General features: G+C 43.1%; 1 protein-coding gene across 1 annotated transcript in view; it reads left to right on the top strand.

Moving 5' to 3' along the window:
- LOC126234806 (fatty acyl-CoA reductase 1-like) overlaps nt 1-19,479 on the top strand; it is a 215,054-nt gene that overhangs the window by 60,904 nt on the left and 134,671 nt on the right. The window contains exons 3-5 of the mRNA XM_049943553.1: nt 1,819-2,067; nt 4,544-4,689; nt 12,866-12,975. Coding sequence (XP_049799510.1) covers nt 1,819-2,067; nt 4,544-4,689; nt 12,866-12,975 — 505 coding nt within the window. The remainder of the gene's footprint in view (nt 1-1,818; nt 2,068-4,543; nt 4,690-12,865; nt 12,976-19,479) is intronic.

The raw sequence follows: 19,479 nt of genomic DNA, 5'->3' as shown, positions 1-19,479 counted from the left end.
GCCAGCTCATATCTCTACTCAGTCCCTGTACCAGTAGTCAGGAAATGAGGAGCCAGTTCCAACAGTTGAGGGTCAGCTCGCCTCAGGAGAGCATACAACGACTTTATGACACCCTTCCTAAATGAATCCAGGCCAGTGAAGTTTAATTTTGTTTCCTCTTCCCCTGCTTAGTTTTTCATTTTCTTTTGTTAGACAGTGCAGTATTTATATTTCCCCTTCTGTTGTGTACATACTTCCGCGTAGTCAGCGTGTACACAACTTTCCCAATAGAGCGCGCCCCGCTAAGCACAACAGCGCAGGCACAGCGCTCGTCCGTCTCCGCAGTACGAGATGGCGCTGTCTTAGAGACGGACCAAATTCTGCTTCCGCCAATCCGCGTATTAATATGTAACGCAGCCAATGAGAATGCTGCTAACATAGAACCTCTTCTCCTCGCAGATCACACTCGCGCAGTGATACCTGAACGCTCAAGGTATTATAACGAGTGTACAGACCCCCAATTAGTCAGTCTGCATTAGTCTGTACAAGTCTGCACTTATCTGCACCTGTCTGTACCAGTCTACATTTGTCTGTACCAGTCTATAGTCAAGTTTCAGTCTGCACCTAATAAGATTACCATATTCCTGTACATAGCCATGAAGGTAAATGAATAGACAATTTGTCAAGTATCAGAGATATATGAGAATAACATTAACGTACCAAGACCAAAGGAACTTCAGATTGTCAATTGTAAATAACATCCAGAATCAAGTTAAGTAAGGTTTGTGATTGTTATTATTTAAATAAATGTGTGTGAAAATTAATCAAATTCTGTTTAAAGCTGGTCACCGTCAATCTGCTACTCTAAGCGTGCAAGTGGCATTTCTATCGTCTGACCTAACGGCAGAAGATAAACACGCCACGATAAGACCACAAGACATATTGCTGACACTCGCCTGCTTCGTTAGGGCGACAAGCCAAATAATCTGATGATGTGTGTACCGAAGGTCTTACAGTACGCACACCACACCTTCCTAAGCTTGTAATTTGGGCATGTACACAAGGCTATTGCAAGCTGACGTTCGTCCATCAGGATTCTCTGAATTGTAATTAAATCAGTCTGTTGTTAATAGTAACTCACACAGCTCATCAACTTCCTATTCCTTACAAACTCAACACTTGTTACATCACTCGCTGCGACTAAAGTTAATGTAACTCTAAAAATTTGAACAGTTTCGTTCACGAAAATGGTATACAGTTCCACGGAATATAGTTCCACATTCCGTTTTGTAAAACAGTTGTTTTAGATGGAACATTATTTGTCCAGCACCTGAAAAAATTCGAGTAATTCCATTGTTACATCGTCCAGTAGTAGCCAAACTGCTCAAAAGACGATATACAGGGTGGTCAGAAAATGCGTGAAATGCTTGTAGGCATGTTACAGGGCAGGTTGTACTGAGATATAAATGTTAAGGAAGAAATTCGATACCTTGCGCCATTTCCGAGTTATTTAGCATTGAAGGTAGCCAATCTGATCGTCGCGCGCGTAAATACAAGTTTCAGCTAACGAGACAAAGCCCTTGGCAGGCTCCTTGAATGCAAGCGCGCGACGCCCGGATTGGCTAAATTCTATGCTAAATAACTCGGAAACGGAGCAACGTATCGGATTTCTTTCTTAACATTTATGTCTCAATACAACCTGCCCTGTAACATCCATACAAGAATTTCACACAATTTCTGACCGCCCTGTAGAGATCAATTAATAATACTTTTGTGTTACATCCTGCCCAGAGCAAACTGGCGCTCCAAAGCGAGGCGCTTTACTTGTCCTGTCCTCAGATCTTCAGCAGGGCTCGCCAGGAGTGTCCTGACTACCTACAGAAGGTGGTACCCATAGCGGGCGACTGCGCTCAGCCAGGCCTGGGGATCAGCGCTGCAGACGCTGCTGAGCTCACCAGCAAGGTGTCTGTCGTCTTACACTTAGCTGCCACTGTCAGGTTCGACGCAGACCTCCGGACCGCCACCGTCACCAATGTGGTCTCCACCCGCGAGATCATCGCACTCGCCAAGCGTATGCCCAATCTAAAGGTGAATCGTGGCTGAGATTAATCAGGTACATGCTGTCCTAGTTCCGGTTATCTTAACTCTAAGGTGCAGTATGCCCAGACTTATTCAGAGTAAAGCATATTTATCCTGCTACTGAGGAGGAATGGAATGGTGAAGCTTATAACTATTAAACTTTGTTTAGAACGATAAATCATTTAGTCAGTTTTAGAATTCATAATTGTACTATACAAATACACTAATGCTCATAAATTATCGATAATGCTGATACATGGTGAAACAACGCTCTGGTGGGCGGTTTGCAGGTCTAAATCACCTCGGGATATGACCATGCTGTGTATTTGACCTGCGGTTGTCGCACGGTGGCGCTGGCAGCAGTCCGCATACGCAGAGATGTGTTGGTGCATGTCAGAGTACGGTGAAGCGAGTAAGTGTGCAGACGTTTTTAGACGTGCTAATGGCGACTGTGTGTTGAAAATGGCTCAAAGAAGACATATTGATGACGTTATGAAGGGTGGAATACTAGGGCGACTGGAGGCTGGTCAAACACAGCAGGTTGTAGCACGGGCCCTCCGTGTGCCACAAAGTGTGATCTCAAGATTTTGGCAACGATTCCAGCAGACAGGAAACGTGTCGAGGTGCTACAGTACAGGACATCCACAGTGTACAACACCACAAGAAGACCGATACCTCAACATCAGTGCCCGCAGACGGCCACGAAGTACTGCAGGTAGCCTCGCTCGGAAGCTTACCGCAGCCACTGGAACAGTTGTCTCCACACACACAGTCTACAGACGACTGAACAGACAAGGTTTATTCGCCCGGAGACATACAAGGTGCATCCACTGACCCCTGGTCACAGGAGAGCCAGTAAAGCCTGGTGTCAAGAACACAGTACATGGTCACTGGAACAGTGGTCACACATTGTGTTCACGGACGAGTCCAGGTATAGTCTGAACAGTGATTCTCGCCGGGTTTTCATCAGGCGTGAACAACGAACCAGATACCAACCCCTTAATGTCCTTGAAAGGGACGTGTATCGAGGTCGTGGTTTGATGGTGAGGGGTGTGTTTATGATTGGTGCACGTCTACCCCTGCATGTCTTTGACAGGGGAAGTGTAACCGGTCAGGTGTATCGGGACGTCATTTTGCACCAGCATGTCTGTGTCTTTTCAGTGGTGCAGTGGGTACCACCTTCCCCCTGATGGATGATAATGCATGGCTCCACCGAGCTGCCATCGTGGAGGAGTACCTTGAAACAGAAGATATAAGGCGAATGGAATGGCCTGCCTGTTCTCCACACCTAAACCCCATCGAGCACGTCTGGGGTGCTCTCGGTCGACGTATCGCTGCACATCTTCAAACCCCTAAGACATTTCAGGAGCTCCGACAGGCACTGGTGCAAGAATGGGAGGCTATACCCCAGCAGCTGCTCGACCACCTGATCCGTAATATGCCAACCCGTTGTGCGGCCTGTGTGTGTGTGCATGGCGATCATATCCCATATTGATGTCGGAGTACATGCGCAGGAAACAGTGGCGTTTTGTAGTACATGCGTTTTGGGACGGTTTTCTCAACTTATCACCAATACTGTGGACTTACAGATCAGTGACGTGTGGGTCCCCTATGCGTCTATGCTATCAGCGCCAGTTTTGTGTTGTGCCACGTAGTGGGGCACCACATTCTGCACTTACCTTAATTTATGAGCATGAGTGTACATCTCCCCGTTCATGCATTGCTCGTAGACTAGACTATGAAAAAAAGTCCTGGTTGATGAACTGCAGTGGAGGCACAAGACTTAATTACATTAATTATTTCTATGGAAGAGTTTAGCAAAGACGAAATGTAACTACTGTTCCTTGAAAAATAAATTAATTGAAAAACCGAATGCCACAGTTAAGCTAGTCGTGAGTGATAATTGGCGCCCAAGGGAACAAAGTCAGTATACGGATTTAATAAAAAAATGAACATAAGTAATGTATCAGCAGACCAAAATATTTGAAATACGTTCTTTTTAAATAACTTATAGTCAAAAGAACGTGATCAACAGTAATAGCTGGCCAGCTCCACAGCTCATTCGGAACGGGAGACCGCCGTAACACTCCATCACCAGCATGATTTGAAGGGTCCATATGCTACTGGTTAAGTGTTGACAACGCCTCTGGCTGTTCGCGATCACGTGCCAAACCATCACGGTATCGCGACGGTGTTAATCACTAGTCGTATCAACACATGAATGTAGCTTTTCCAAAGACAGCAGACAAATGCAGACCAAGATTAGTCAGAGTTTGCACAAAAATTAAACCAGGAGAAGTGCACAAACCTCAGCCTTTTGCCGCTGTACTTATTGTTGAAATCATCTCCTATGATGATTATTAGATGTGATAGTGGGTATGAGTTTAGAAGGGCGCAGAAGAAATCTACTTTTTAGTTTCCAGGAAGTACTCTTATAACATTTACAAAGGCGACCAAGAAACTTAGCGTAATTTCTTGATTGCAGGCTTTCGTCTACATGTCGACGGCGTATTCGAATGCCCCCAGAGACGAAATCGACGAGAAGTTCTATCCTCCAGAACTGAGCGCTGAAGAGCTAATAAAACTGGTCAGCGTCATGGACGACGAACAACTGGCGCAGCTACTACCGTTGTGAGTGATTAACTTTCGAAACTTTCTGCTCTAGAGGGGGTTATCAGTACTTTTTACCAGCCTACATGCAGCCCTAAACTATACTTTTTATACTTATAGAGAAAAGAGGCTCTAATTAACTCTTTTTTTTAAACACTTGCTGTACACATTTGCTGCCAGTTTTTATTATAGAGGTAGTGAAGGTAATAAAACCCTTCACTTGGGAGGTGGCATAGTTCATGTTAAATTTACCATTAATCTCATCTCTGTTACATCCCATTGTTTTTGTCCGTCTTCAGGTTTACTTAAAGTATATATTCTGTACTCATTATACTGCTCATCCCAACCAACAAGTCCTGTAATTCTTCTCAATTTTACAACGATTAGTCTTTCTGGACATCCACTTTGGCAGCCTACATTGTAGCACAGTTTGATCTTTCAGGTGAATACAGATGGAAATGTTATCGCTGGAGTGCGGATCACCGACCATTTCTCCACTGAGCGATATCAGCGAGCGCATGAAAGCATTTTTTTTGGAAATTTTGGAAATTTGTGATACGTTCCTATGGGGACAAACTGCTGAGGTCACACGTCCCTAGGCTTACACGCTACTTAATCTAATTTACACTAACTTACGCTAAGGACAACACACACACCCATGCCGGAGGGAGGACTCGGACCTCCGACAGCTGGAGCCGCGCTAACCGTGGCAAGGCCCCCGAGACCATGCGGCTAACCCGTGCGGCATAAGAGCATTTTGTGACGTCTGTGGCAGAGAATGCTTCAGAAGAGATGAGGTTCCCGGAATCCTCACAACATATTACGTGTATTAAAATCTCCTCAAAGAGTGAACTGTTGGGGTAACTGCAGAAGAAGATCACTGAAATCCTAAGGAACTGTGTAGTCATTATTTGGGGGTACGGGGGATCTAACGAGCCTAGTGCCGTCCTATAAGGCGCAGGGACTGCTGTAGCAACTGCCTGCAATTTACTGTTGAGTAGAAGAAGCAAGGAGCTGTATTCGTAATTGACGACTAGGTCGTGTGAATACTCATACGTCGACTCGACACTATCGTTTGATGGTCTGATGGGTTTGTACACACCCCTGTATGGTTTTTGTTTGTTCATGTACCTTTTCTCTTTCAGTGCCAATTATAGTCGAGATATACATTTCGGAATACTGCTGGCTATATTTTGTTGCAGCCTTGCTTGAGGCCTGGCTGCTTATTGGTGCTCTCAGAACTTTCAAAGATTGGTCTTCTTGTTAGTGATATGGAAACAGTAGTTGCTTAGCTACTACTCTTGCAGGAGCATCTTTTGGTGCTAACGTCGTTCGTGTGAGTTTGTGTGGACATGTCTACCTTTCTTAACCAATGAGACAATTGATGTCATGAACGTGGCTGGTTACATAGACTTGTATTACTTTTGTACCCCAGCAAAGGATGAGCGCTTGGTTATTTTAACCTCTTCATTCTTCTTTTCCTTCTGGTTTAGCGTCGACATTTAAAACAGCGCAGTGCGTTTGGGACCCCGGGCCGTACATTCAGTCGGAGGGATGTGTCCAGCATAGGAGAATCAAAGGTCATAATAAATGAGTCAGACTTTGAAACTCGCCACCGATGCACATAAGTTACTCCATCAAATAATTCGATGAGTGACTCTGGAGTATCTGTAATCATAACATCACGGCATGAGACAATACTTCTGAATTAAGGCATGGGTGGGCAACTGTACGAATATATTCTGGCCCACGGAAGAAATTCGTGGAGAGATAGCGAAGTGCTCTCATTTTCATAAATTTCCGTCGACACTCGGCTCGCCTCGATCTTGTAGCAAATGATGCTTACTCTGTGCATGCACAATGCAATTAGGCGGCTGCTGGATTTGAACCACAAAGAGAAACACTTTTTAGTCTGAATGCAAAGTTACTGCCCATTCCTGATGCGCATGCGGAGAATGGGGCAAGCAGCTCAGCACTTTGAATCGGTGCTGGGAGAAGTACGAGGGCGGTTCAGAAAGTAACCTCCGATTGGTCACAGTGCGGGTTGTGGGGGGAGGAGCGACGCCATCTGTGCGTTCACGCACTCAACAGGTCAGTCGGCATCAAGCCGTGGTCGAGTGAACGTCGTACCTGCGCTAGTTTAGTTTTTGTGGCAGTTTGAAATGGGTGCTGCAATAGAAAACCCCGCCAAATGTGAAGTGCATGCTGTCATAAGGTTTTTTACAGCCAAAGAATATTCTGCAGCAGCTATTCATCGTGAGCTTTGTGCCGTGTACGGACCAAGAGTTATGAGTGAAGGAGTTGTCCGTGAATGGGTACGTTTATTTAAAAGTGGACGAGAAAACGTTCATGATGAAGAGAGGAGTGGTAGACCATCATTGGTGACTGACGAACTCGTTCAGACAGTTGATGCAAAAGTTCGTGAAAATCGACGTTTCTCAATGTCGGAGTTGTCTACTGGTTTTCCACAGATTTCTAAGACACTCTTGTACGAGATAGTGACAGCAAGATTGGGTTACCGTAAGTTCTGTGCACGATGGGTGCCCAAAATTCTTACCGACCACCACAAAACTCAAAGAATGGCCTCTGCATTAGACTTTCTGTCACGTTATGAGGACGAAGGAGAACCATTGTTAAACAGAATCGTGACCGGTGACGAAACCTGGATTAAGTACGTGAACCCTGAGACAAAAGAACAATCAAAGATGTGGGCACATTCAAATTCGCCTACCAAACCAAGAAAAGCCTCGCAAGATTTTTCTGCCAGAAAACTGATGGCAACGGTGTTTTGGGATGCCAAAGGGGTGTTGTTGGTTGAATTCATGGAACGTGGTACGACCATTAATCAAGACGTGTACTGTGAAACAATAAAAAAGTTACGACGGGCTATACAGAACAAACGCCGTGGTATGCTGACTTCCGGTATCTTTTTTTGCACGATAACGCCCGTCCTCACTCTGCTCGCAGAACAACGGCCCCTCTTGAGTCCTTCAAGTGGGACGTTATCAACCATCCACCTTACAGCCCAGACCTGGCGCCAAGTGATTATCACTTCTTCATGCATTTGAAGAAATGGCTCGGGTCACAGCGGTTTGATGACGACGAAGAGCTCAAAGATGCGGTCACAGGCTGGCTCCAGGCACAAGCGGGTGATTTTTATGCAGAAGGAATTTCAAAGCTTGTGAAGAGATACGATTAGTGCCTCAATCGCTATGGAGACTATGTAGAAAAATAGTGCAAAGATGTAGTTGTAAGATGTATATATTAAAATATTTTTATTTAACTTGGTGTATTTTTTTAAATCAACCGGAGGTTACTTTCTGAACGGCCCTCGTATTTTCGCCTCTGGATCAGCGCTGACAACACATACGTTGCTTAATACGTACTGCCTGAGTCTGTGATACACTGATAAATCGCAAACGTTGTTATTAGGTGAGAATGGCACGAAAATTACTCACTACATGCGAAACGTGACATTCTAAACAACATCAGCAGAGGCCATAACTGGTGAATAAAACAGTTATCAGTCAACGGTTCATGCATAACGTTTTGTTAATATCGTGTGCCTACACAGAGTTCGTTCGCAAAATGTCCAGCAGTCAGAAGAGAAAAGTAGATGCTGAATATCGACAATTCCAGGCAAAACGGACTGACAAGGCGAAATTCACTAGAGTCATTAAACAATATTGGTGAAAAAGCAAAACAATGGAAAACATATTTCTGTCTGTTTTTACCCAATTCGCTTTTTAGTGGTAAAACACACCCCATAAGTTAATTTGGCATGATAGGTTTGCAGAGAATATCTTCGAAACGATGATATGTAGAAAAATGTTCCTGATATGAAAGTTGATATGTAATTAACATTCTAAAAACTGTATAATTGAATATTGTAATAATATGAAATTTTGTAATAATATGAAATTTTGCAAAATATTCCACCAGAATTAATTCTGAAAAGTGAAAACTTTTGTTACAATAGAAATTAAAGTAGCTTTCGAGCTACATATCTCCATATATAAAAAAGCTGGTTTCTGAAACACCGTTTTTGGAAAATATGCTGTATACAATCTGCTGTCAGAGTATTTTCAACAAGCCTAGTTGAAATATCTAAACCTTCATTATTAGTCTAGCTATTCATTTTACTTAATTTGTTTTGTGTCTGAAATATTTTGTTTTGCACTTTACATCTATATTTTTGTTTATGAGTTTACCATTCACATACATGTATTTTGTTAATTGAAAATAATAAGTAAATTATTGTTATGATGAAAGGCCATTCGCAATAATGATAATCTGTAAATAGATCTCAAAACATAATTTTTTTTTACACTATACACATAAAATCAATGAAATTTCTTCACATCATATACACAACAGAGAATACAAAAGGAAACAAAATGAAGCAGCATTTCAAATTGTCAAGAATGATCTCCTAAATACCCTGATTTGTGTCAGGCATATTACATGTACACTGGTAAGAGATGGCCAGACAGAACTGATTATATTCTAGTGACTGCAGCATATTTGTATTATTCCTCAAGTGGAGATTGACATCAAAATCATTCAATGCAAATAAATTTGCTAACTTCTCACAGAGTTCTTCCAACACTGAAGGCCATGTCAGTTCCTGTGCCATCGAGTCCTTTGGGATGATCAGATGGCCAAGTTTTGTCCTCAGGTATGATGGTCAAAATTATTTTTTCACATTGACCTCCCACCTTTCCATAGTTTTAATAGAAACTAATGGTGAGTTTCGACTGAGAATTCGACGATCTCTTTTTGAAGCCCAAAATGTCGTTGTGAGAGCATCAATCTTGGTAAACAAACGTCTCATCGGGTCAAAGGATGTTTTAAACATGTTTTGTTACCCATTGAGTGAGAGGAATCTGTATTATTGTTAAATTCTTAGAGCTGTGAATGTGGAAGAACCATACGAGGTGTGGCTAGAAAAAAACCGGACTAGTACTGGTGAAACAATAAAACGAATGCAATAAGGCTGAAAGTCGCGTGGCCTGTCACGTGACTCTCGCTCCGCCTACTGCTCGAGTTTCATCCGCCTCCTGCACTCAGTCTGCCCGTGGCGTCTGTTTTAAGTAGTTGACGTTTTGTCTGTGCGTCGGAAAATGTTGAGTGTACAGAAAGAACAGCGTGTTAACATCAAATTTTGTTTCAAACTAGGAAAATCTGCAAGTGAAACGTTTGTAATGTTACAACAAGTGTACGGCGATGATTGTTTATCGCGAACACAAGTGTTTGAGTGGTTTAAACGATTTAAAGATGGCCGCGAAGACACCAGTGATGACACTCGCACTGGCAGACCATTGTCAGCAAAAACTGATGCAAACATTGAAAAAATCGGTAAACTTGTTCGACAAGATCGCCGTTTAACAATCAGAGCAGTGTCTGAGTTAACAGCAGTTGACAGGGAAAGTGTTAGGCAGATTCTTCATGAAAGTTTCAACATGAACAAAGTGTGTTCAAAAATGGTTCCAAAGTGTCTCACAATTGAACAGAAGGAACGCCGAAGAATGATTTGTTCTGACATCCTGGAAAACATTGAAAGTGATCCCACCTTCTTACAAAATGTTATTACTTGCGATGAACCGTGGTTTTTTACTTACGATCCCGAAACTAAACGCCAATCGATGCATTGGAAAACTCCTGGTTCTCCACGACAAAAAAAAGCACGAATGTCAAAATCGAAATTCAAGGCAATGATGGTTGTTTTTTTTTTGACATCAAAGGGATTGTGCACATTGATTGGGTACCAGAGGGACAAACAGTGAATCAGCATTACTACATTAGCGTCCTGGCTACCCTACGTGAGCGAGTACGGAGAAAACGGAACGATTTGTGGAGAAAAAAGTCATGGATCCTTCACCAAGACAATGCCCCAGCACACAGTGCGTTGTCAGTGAAGACGTTTTTGGCAAAACACAACATTCCCATCTTAGATCATCCACCCTACTCACCTGATTTGGCCCCCTGTGACTTTTTTCTTTTCCCTAAAGTCAAGTCAGCTTTGAAAGGAACTAGATTTGAGACTGTTGAAGCAGTAAAAGAAAAAGCGACGGAAGTAATGTATGGACTTACCGAAAATGATCTGCAGCATTGCTATGAACAGTGGAAAATTCGTATGGAGCGGTGTAGAGACCGAGGAGGAGAGTACATTGAAGGAGATAACATGAAATTGTAAATAATTGTAAATAAATGTTTTTTCCAGCATCAGTCCGGTTTTTTTCTAGCCGCACCTCGTATAGGGCATTGTACCTGAGCTCAATAAAATTGATCTAATGATCGCAAGGGGCTCAGTGGCACAGGTACAGTCATGAGATGGGTACAGCTTTCAATGTTGGATGAAGTTTGTGAAAAAATTTTCACATCTAGATTTTTTGAATGATTTTGATATCAGTCTTTACTTGAGAAACAGTATAATCAGGCTGCAATCATTAGTACATAATCAATTCTTTTCGCCAAGCCTTACCAGTGTTCTGGAATATGCTTAATACAAATCAGGATATTTTGAAGATCATTAGCAACAATTTTAAATCCTGCTGAATTTAGATTTTTTTGTTTTGTCTGTCATGTATCTTATGCTTAGAAATTTCATTAACTTTTTGTGTATAATTTAAGTAAAGGTTATTTTTAATCATTTATTTACAGGTTATTATTACTATAATGATTTTGCATCATGATAATGAGATATTTACAATTTTTAATTAAAACTCTATGCAAATGCAAAACGGTAAATCAAGAAACAAAAAATGCGTGTCAAACGTAAAAAAAAATCAAAACACAAAGTAAATTAAGTAAATTACGTAACATCATCGTTCCCCTACGCTCTGTCAAGCAGCATGAACTTCGTTTCCAATTCCCAAATAACTAGATAAATAATGAATGTTTAGATATTTTAAATAGATATGTTGAAAATACTCTGACAGCACGTTGTGTACAGTTTATTTTGCAAAAATGGTATTTCAGCTTTATTACACATGGATGAAAGTAGCTCGCAACCTTCTTTAATTTGTATTGTAACAAAAGTTTTTATTTTTGAGAATTAATTAAAGCTGGTGTGATATTTCGCAAAAATTCAAATTAATAAAAGATACGGTTATACAGTTTTCAAGAACGTTAACTTTAATACGACAAACTTCTTTTATATATTGTCGTGTCCTCCAAACCTAATATGCCGAATGAGCTCTTGGGGTGTGTTTTACTCCTTAAAAGTAAAATTGTGCACAATCAAAAAATATGTATTGCATTTTATTGCTTTCTCTACACACCTGCTGAGTTTAATGAAGATCTCGTTTATTGACGCTTGGGGATATTCTCTTACGAGGATTACTTCTTCATCATGAACAAAAGTAAACCTGTTTACTTCTTGTGTAGTGAAGCACAATCTGTTGTCAAGAAATATAACAGGAGAAGGCATTTTTGTACGAAACACATTGCTCAACAGCAGCTTACAGGCAATAACGAAAATACAAATTAAAGTACTCTTCTTCTTTCTTCGCCCTCGTCCCGCGTCAACACGAGGCTGGCATTGTCATGAACTAATGTGGCGTCGTTAATTAAAATCCCGGAAGTGGCGCACTTATTCATACGGCTATCCAGGTGTGTATAAAACTAAAATATTTGTTGCCAATTTGGAAACTCAAGTCGGTGGAGTTTGTTCTGATGGAACACCTTTGATGGTCGGCGCAATTCGTTTTGGTGCGTAACCCTGTAAGCATCAACGTCACGTGCACTACAGTTCTGACTTTAGGCGCTAGATGCGCTGCTGTCGCATCACATAACGAGGCGACCCACGAACTTAAGTAAGTATGTGAATCACGCACGTGGGTCGTCGGAGGGTGCGTCACGCGACTTTTGTCACTTCCGTGTATTCTGTAACAGTTCTTTCTATGTATGTTCCAAGTTTTGTCGAGCAGTGTTAGTTGACATCGTCCTCAAGTTTACACACCAGTTTAGCACGGTGGTTACAGAGTCCACATGTGTGCAGGACTAATTACAATGGTCTAATTGCCGGCTGTTCAGCTTCATATAAGAGTGAGATATATAGGTAATCATTTAGTATGCACTAGTTTTCCAACGTGACTCCCTTTGTTCAAATCGTGCTAAAATTTCTCACTCGGGAGATTTATGTTAATTCAGGTGCAGATTCAGTAGGATTTTTCGGAATGCAAATATGTTCCAGGATGCTGGGTGATTGGCCAAACACTTACACCTTCACCAAAGCAGTCGCCGAGGATCTAATACGCACACATGCTGCTGGACTACCTGCCTCAGTCATCAGGCCTTCCATTGGTAAGTTCAATATATATTTGTTCTCGAAGTATAGGATTACCTTAATGCCTAAGCAGACAAATTTCGTCGCTTTAGAAACGGTTCAGAAGTATTCCTCAGCATACATGTAGGGCAATCAAACTCTTTCTAATGCAGTATAAGATACAAATGTTAATCTTATGTACTGCAAATGAAATACCTTAACCAGCGGGTTCATTGCCGTGAGTAAGTATTTTCTTCTAACACGTTGAGGTGTAGCTTTTTGGTGTCTTGTGCAAAATTTCTAAATTATCCTGCATATGGCCCGATTCGTGGTTATCGGTGTTGAGACGACTACTGAGGGCAATGTTGTTCTGATCATATGTTTGCCCTCTAAATCTAACTGCAAGGTTCTGGCCACTTAGCCTTGGCAGTTTATTTTATGATCATTCGCATTAGAAGGAAACGAAATCTTCGTTAACTGTAAAAGTTAACGACAGCTCCCGCTTAATGAAGAAAATTATTTCAGACTGAACTGGTTACTTTGAAATTGTCCAAGACTTGATAGCGCAGCAGCAGGGCGAGTGGGGCGGGCTGACAACAGGGCGTTGCCCGCCAGCTCCACCGTGTGTTTGCAGCGTCCAACTCCACAACTAAACACGAGAGCCGAGACACGTCGATGAGACCGTAGCCCGTAGCCGACAAATCTTTCTTTGTGAATGAGTTAATGTCCTTACTGTTTATTTTAATGACAAGGTCATTAATTATATACTCAACTCACGAAAAGAAAAAGAAGTTGTAATATGGTTATATTAACAACAAATGCTGAAGTGGAGGGAGGAGGGGGAAAGTTACGTTGATACTAAACCATCATAAAGTTTACTGCTCCACATTTGATTTAAGTAATAATAATAATAAACACTCCGTCTTCAGGACACGAGTGGCCTACCGGGACCATCCGACCGCCGTGTCATCCTCAGGGGAGGATGCGGGTAGGAGGGGCGTGGAGTCAGCACACCGCTCTCCTGGTCGGTATGATGGTATTCTTGACCGAAGCCGCTACTATTCGGTCGAGTAGCTACTCGGTTGGCTGAGTGCACCCCGAAAAATGGCAACAGCGCATGGCGGTAGGATGGTCACCCATCCCAGTGACGGCCACGTCCAACAGCGCTTAACTTCGGTGGTCTCACGGGAACCGGTGTATCCACTGCGGCAAGGCCCTTGCCACATTTGGTTTAAGGGAAGACATAATTAGTACATAATGCAATAGTTCATTACGATTGTTAGATCTCCAATGGTATTGCAAAAGTACACGAAGGTGACAAAAGTCATGGGATACCTCTCAATATCGTGCCGGACCTCCTTTTGCCCGGTCTAGTACAGCAACTGCACGTGGTGAGGACTCAACAAGGCGTTGGAAGTCCCCTGCAGGAATACTAAGCCAAGATGCTTTTACAGCCGTCTATATTTGCGAAATTGTGGTCGGTGCAGGATTTCGTGCACGAACTGACCTATCGATTATATACCATAAATGTTCGATGGGATTTTAGTCGGGCGATCTGGGTGTCCAAACAATTCGCTCGAACTGCCCAGACTGTTCTTTAAATCAACTGGCAATAACTGGGACCCGATGACATGGCGCACCGTTGTTTGGGTACATGTAGTTGGAAATGAGAAATTTGTGGCAAGGTCTTATGGAACCAAACTGCTGATGTCATCGGCCCCTAAGCTTACACTCTACTTAACCTAACTTAAAATAACTTACGCTAAGGACGACACACACAACTATGCCCGAGGGATAGCCGCGCTGACCGTGGTAGGGCGTCCCCTCAGACCGCGCGGATACCCCGCGCGGCGAACATGCAGTCCATGAATGACCAAACATATCAATATCCAGTCAACGATCAATTCAATGAGACGAGAGAACCTGGTCTTTTTCCCGCATGCACAGCCTGCACCATTACGGAGCCACCACCAGCTTGCACAGTGCTGTGTTGACAACTTCGATCCGTGGCTCTGTTGGGTCTGCGCCATATTCAAACCCTACTATGAGCTCTTACCTGCCGAAATTGGGACTCATCTGACCAGAACACGGTTTCCCACTCGTCTAGGGCCCAACCGAAAGGTCATGGGCCCTGCTCGGTGGCTCATTAACGCTAAATTTCGCTGTACTGTGCTAATGGGAAACTTCGTAGTACGTCTCACATTGATCTCCGTGGTTATTTCAAGCACTGTTGCTTGTCTTTTAGCACTGACAACTCTACGCAGACGCCGCTGCCCTCGGTCATTAAGTGAAGGCCGTCGGCCACTTCGTTGTCCGTGGCTACGAGGGGGGAGGGGGGGGGAGGGTAGTGGTAATGCCTGAAATTTGGAGATCTCGCTATGCTCTGTTAATTCCCATCATGCGGTCATAATAACGTTGGAAAGCTTTTCACGTGATTCACCTAAGTAAAAGGTACGCCAGTCCACTGCTTTTCCCTACCTTGTGTACGCGATATTAACACCATATGTACATGGACATATCGCAGTACCATGACTTTCATCACCTCAGTCTATATGTTTGTGTCTACCGTCGCAGTTTATTTACTTTAACCTTGACACACCTAATTGAAAAGCAAGTGTGAAGACCGAGAGGTAGGGGATGGGATGGTATAAGGATGCTAATTGTGTTCAAATGTTCAAATGTGTGTGAAACGTTATGGGACTTAACAGCTAAGGTCACCAGTCCCTAGGCTTACACACTACTTAACCTTAATTATCCTAAGCACAAACACACACACCCGTGCCCGAGGGAGGACTCGAACCTCCGCCGGGACCAGCCGCACAGTCTTTAACTGCAGCGCCCTAGACCGCTCGGCTAATCCCGCGTGACGCTAATTGTGTATAAAAACCGGTAGCCAGTAGACAAAATAAATAAACTGCAACTGCAGACATAAATATACACTTTATTTCAGTGTTGTATTGCTTGCTGTTTCATTGACAGTATGTTGGGAATATCTAATGGCATGTTACATACTTTAGTGTAGCTCGTTCGGATCTGGATTGGGACAACACAGTGAATTATAGTAACGAATATTAAATAGAGGTCAGTTAGGTTTACGGATTGGTAAAATATGTTTCATACAGACTCTCGGCGTGTTTCCTCTCTCTGTGTTTTCACTAAAATTGGACTCCGTAATAAGACAGCTCCTGAAGACGACGGTGGATCGAGTTTCTTGCTTAGAAGTACAGAATTTTTTGGCATGCCAAGTCACCCAACAATCTTACAATGATTAAAGATACAAAATAAAACATCCATAGCTTAGTAATAACATTATATTCTGAAATAAAATAGAATTAAATTACGGCACTTACATTGAGGCTTGCATTATGGAGTTACGAGTGCCGACTGGTTGCGACTCGTAAATGTATTACTAAAATAATGTAGTATTAATGGCGGTGTGCTAAAATACGTCCGATGTGGACAAGACCTAGAAAACAGGAGATGCCTCTTATTCCGCCAATGATCTGACGATCAAAAATCTTCAAATGTTTCCAGCGGCTGCATACAATATTTATACAGCCGTGGACTATATCTATGGCTCAAACTATTGTTTTATTTCATTAATTATAATTACATTTTCTGTTAATGAAAAAAGTTCAGCCTGTAAATGTGCGTTTAAAATACCATATTAAGTACAAAACATCCTGTTTTATACCCTACTGGAATCGTAAATTTTACGAGAGTTTCGTAATATAAGGTTAAGCTTTGCCTCATACAATTTTAGTCATACGTTGAATTGTTTTCATCAACACAATTGTCCATTTGGTTTTTGTAGAATACTTTTAACGAAATGATCGTAAGTGGTATTTAGAAATGATTGTAGACGGTACGTTCAATTTCAGTGTGACAGCTCCAGTACATGATTTTTATGCAAAACGCTATGAAATGCTGTATCTTGATGTGTAGACGTTAATTTGATTTTCAGTTCAAAAGTCCGATTGTATTTGACGCCACCTAACGACCACTGTCTGTTATTTCAAGTAGGTTGCCACAGTATATGGCACCAGTCTGTGGTACAAGTGTGCATGTGAAACTGACGTGAGACTGTGTATCAGAGATTTTAACTGTGGAATGTCTCCATTTCGTTTCCGTTAAAGAATGTTACTTCTTTTTTCTTCTGTTTATCTGACAGATTCTGATAATGGCTGTGCCCGAACAGCGTTCATGCGCATATTTTCAAAAAGAAATAAAGTATTAAGAGCGATAAAGACAGGGAACTTCACTGACGAGCCAAAGAAACTGGTACACATGCCTAACATCGTGTAGGGCCCCAGCGACTAATGTCTGAAGTAGTGCTGGAAGGAACTGACACAATGAATCCTGCAAGGATGTCCATGAATTCAGAAGAGTACGAGGGGGCGGAGATCTGAACAGCACGATGGAAGGCATTACGGATATGCTCAGTAATGTTCATGTCTGGGAAGTTTGGTGGCCAGCGGAAGTGTTTAAATTCAGAAGAATGTTCCTGGAGCCACTCTGCAGCAATTCTCAAGTGTGGGGTGTCTCATTGTTCTGCTGGAATTGCCCAAGTCCGTCGGAATGCCCAATGGACATGAATTGATGCAAGTGATGCTTAAGTACGTGTCACCTGGCAGAGTCACATCTAGACGTATCACGTATCCCATATCATTGCAACTGTACACTCCCCACGGCATTACAGAGCCTCCACCAACGTGAACAGTCCCCTGCTGACATGCAGAGTCCATTGATTCATGAGGTTGTCTCCATATCCGTATAGTTCATCAGCTCGATACAATTTGAAACGAGACTCGTCCGACCAGGCAACATGTTCTTAGTCATCAGCAGTCCAATGTCGCTGTTGACGGGCCCAGGCGAGGCGTAAAGCTTTTTGTCGTGCAGTTATCAAGAGTACAGGAGTGGGCCTTCGGCTTCGAAAGTCCATATCGATGATGTTTCATTGAATGGCCCGCAAGCTGACGCTTGTTGATGGCCCAGCGTTGAAACCTGCATAAATTTGCGGAAGGTTTGCATATCTGTCTCTTCGAATGATTCTCATCATTCATCGCTGGTGCCATTCTTGCAGCAAAGTCGGAGATTTGATGGTTTGCCGCGTTCCCGATATGCACGTTACACTCGTGAAATGGTCGTACGGGAAAATCTCCACTACATCGCTATCTCGGAGATGCTGTGTCCCATCGCTCGTCCTCACCGGCCGGTGTGGCCGTGCGGTTCTAGGCGCTACAGTCTGGAACCAAGCGACCGCTACGGTCGCAGGTTTGAATCCTGCCTCGGGCATGGATGTGTGTGATGTCCTTAGGTTAGTTAGGTTTAATTAGTTCTAAGTTCTAGGCCTCAGAAGATAAGTCGCATAGTGCTCAGAGCCATTTGAACCCATCGCTCGCGTGGCGACTGAAACGCCACGTTCGAACACCAATCTTGATAACCTGGCACTGTAGCAGCAGTAACCGATATAAAAACTGCACCAGACACTCGTCTTATATATGCGTTGTTGACCGCAGCGTCGTAATCTGCCTGTTTACGTTTCTCCGTATTTGAATACGCATGCTTAAACCAGTTTCTTTGGCACTTCAATGTGTGTTAACACTTAGTTTTCGTCACATCCAGCGTCAACGACCGTCCATCACGATCACTCAACACGCACTTAAGTCCAAGTTGTGACTCTGCGGATGGTATTTTTCCGCCTTCCCTTTGTGCGTTATAAATCTTCGATAGGGTGGCTCTTCAAACACCAGACAGTTCGGCTACCCTGGTTCGAAGCACCCACCATAGAAGCACAAACAATCTGCCCAAGTTCGAATTCACTTGGCTCTGACATAATGTACTCATAACCACTCGGAATAATATTCTAGCCACGGCTGACACTTGCAAACATTGAGGACACTGCACAGGTGCCGTTCGTGGCGAAATACAGCAGCGCAACTTGTAGGCTTGGGTGAAATCTGCATTTACAGTATGTTCAATCGTGTATTTCTCGTATTGTTTCCATATTTCAGTCCATCCCGTCTTTGCATGGGTACATAGACTATCGTCAAGACGTTCGCAGAATAAGTACACTGAGGTGACGAAAGTGATGGGGCAGCGGTATGCACATATACAGGTGGCGGGAGCGTCGCGCGCACAACGTGTAAAAGGGCGGTGTGTTGGCGGAGCTGCCACTCGTGCTCAGGTGGCTCATGTGAAAAGGTTTACAACGTGAATGTGGCCGCACGACGGGGATTAACAGGCTTCGAAGGCGGAATGGTTGCTCGAGGTAGAGCCACGGGCCATTTCATTTCGTAAATTTAATATCCGCGATCCACAGTGTCAAGAAGGTGCCGAGAATACCAAATTTGAGGCATTACACCTCACCTTATGGACAAAACATTGGCCGACGGCCTTGACATAAGAGCAGAGAGCGGTGGCGTTTGCGTAGAGTTGTCAGTGCTAGCAGACAAGTGACACTGCGTGAAACAACCGCAGAGATGAATGTGGGATTACGGCGAATATACTAATTAGGAAAGTGCGGCGAAATTTGGCGCTAA

The sequence above is a fragment of the Schistocerca nitens genome, chromosome 2 (genome assembly GCF_023898315.1).
Source record: "Schistocerca nitens isolate TAMUIC-IGC-003100 chromosome 2, iqSchNite1.1, whole genome shotgun sequence".
NCBI lineage: Eukaryota > Metazoa > Arthropoda > Insecta > Orthoptera > Acrididae > Schistocerca > Schistocerca nitens.
Note: the sequence above shows the minus strand (reverse complement) of the source record. Positions and strands in the feature narration are given on the sequence as shown.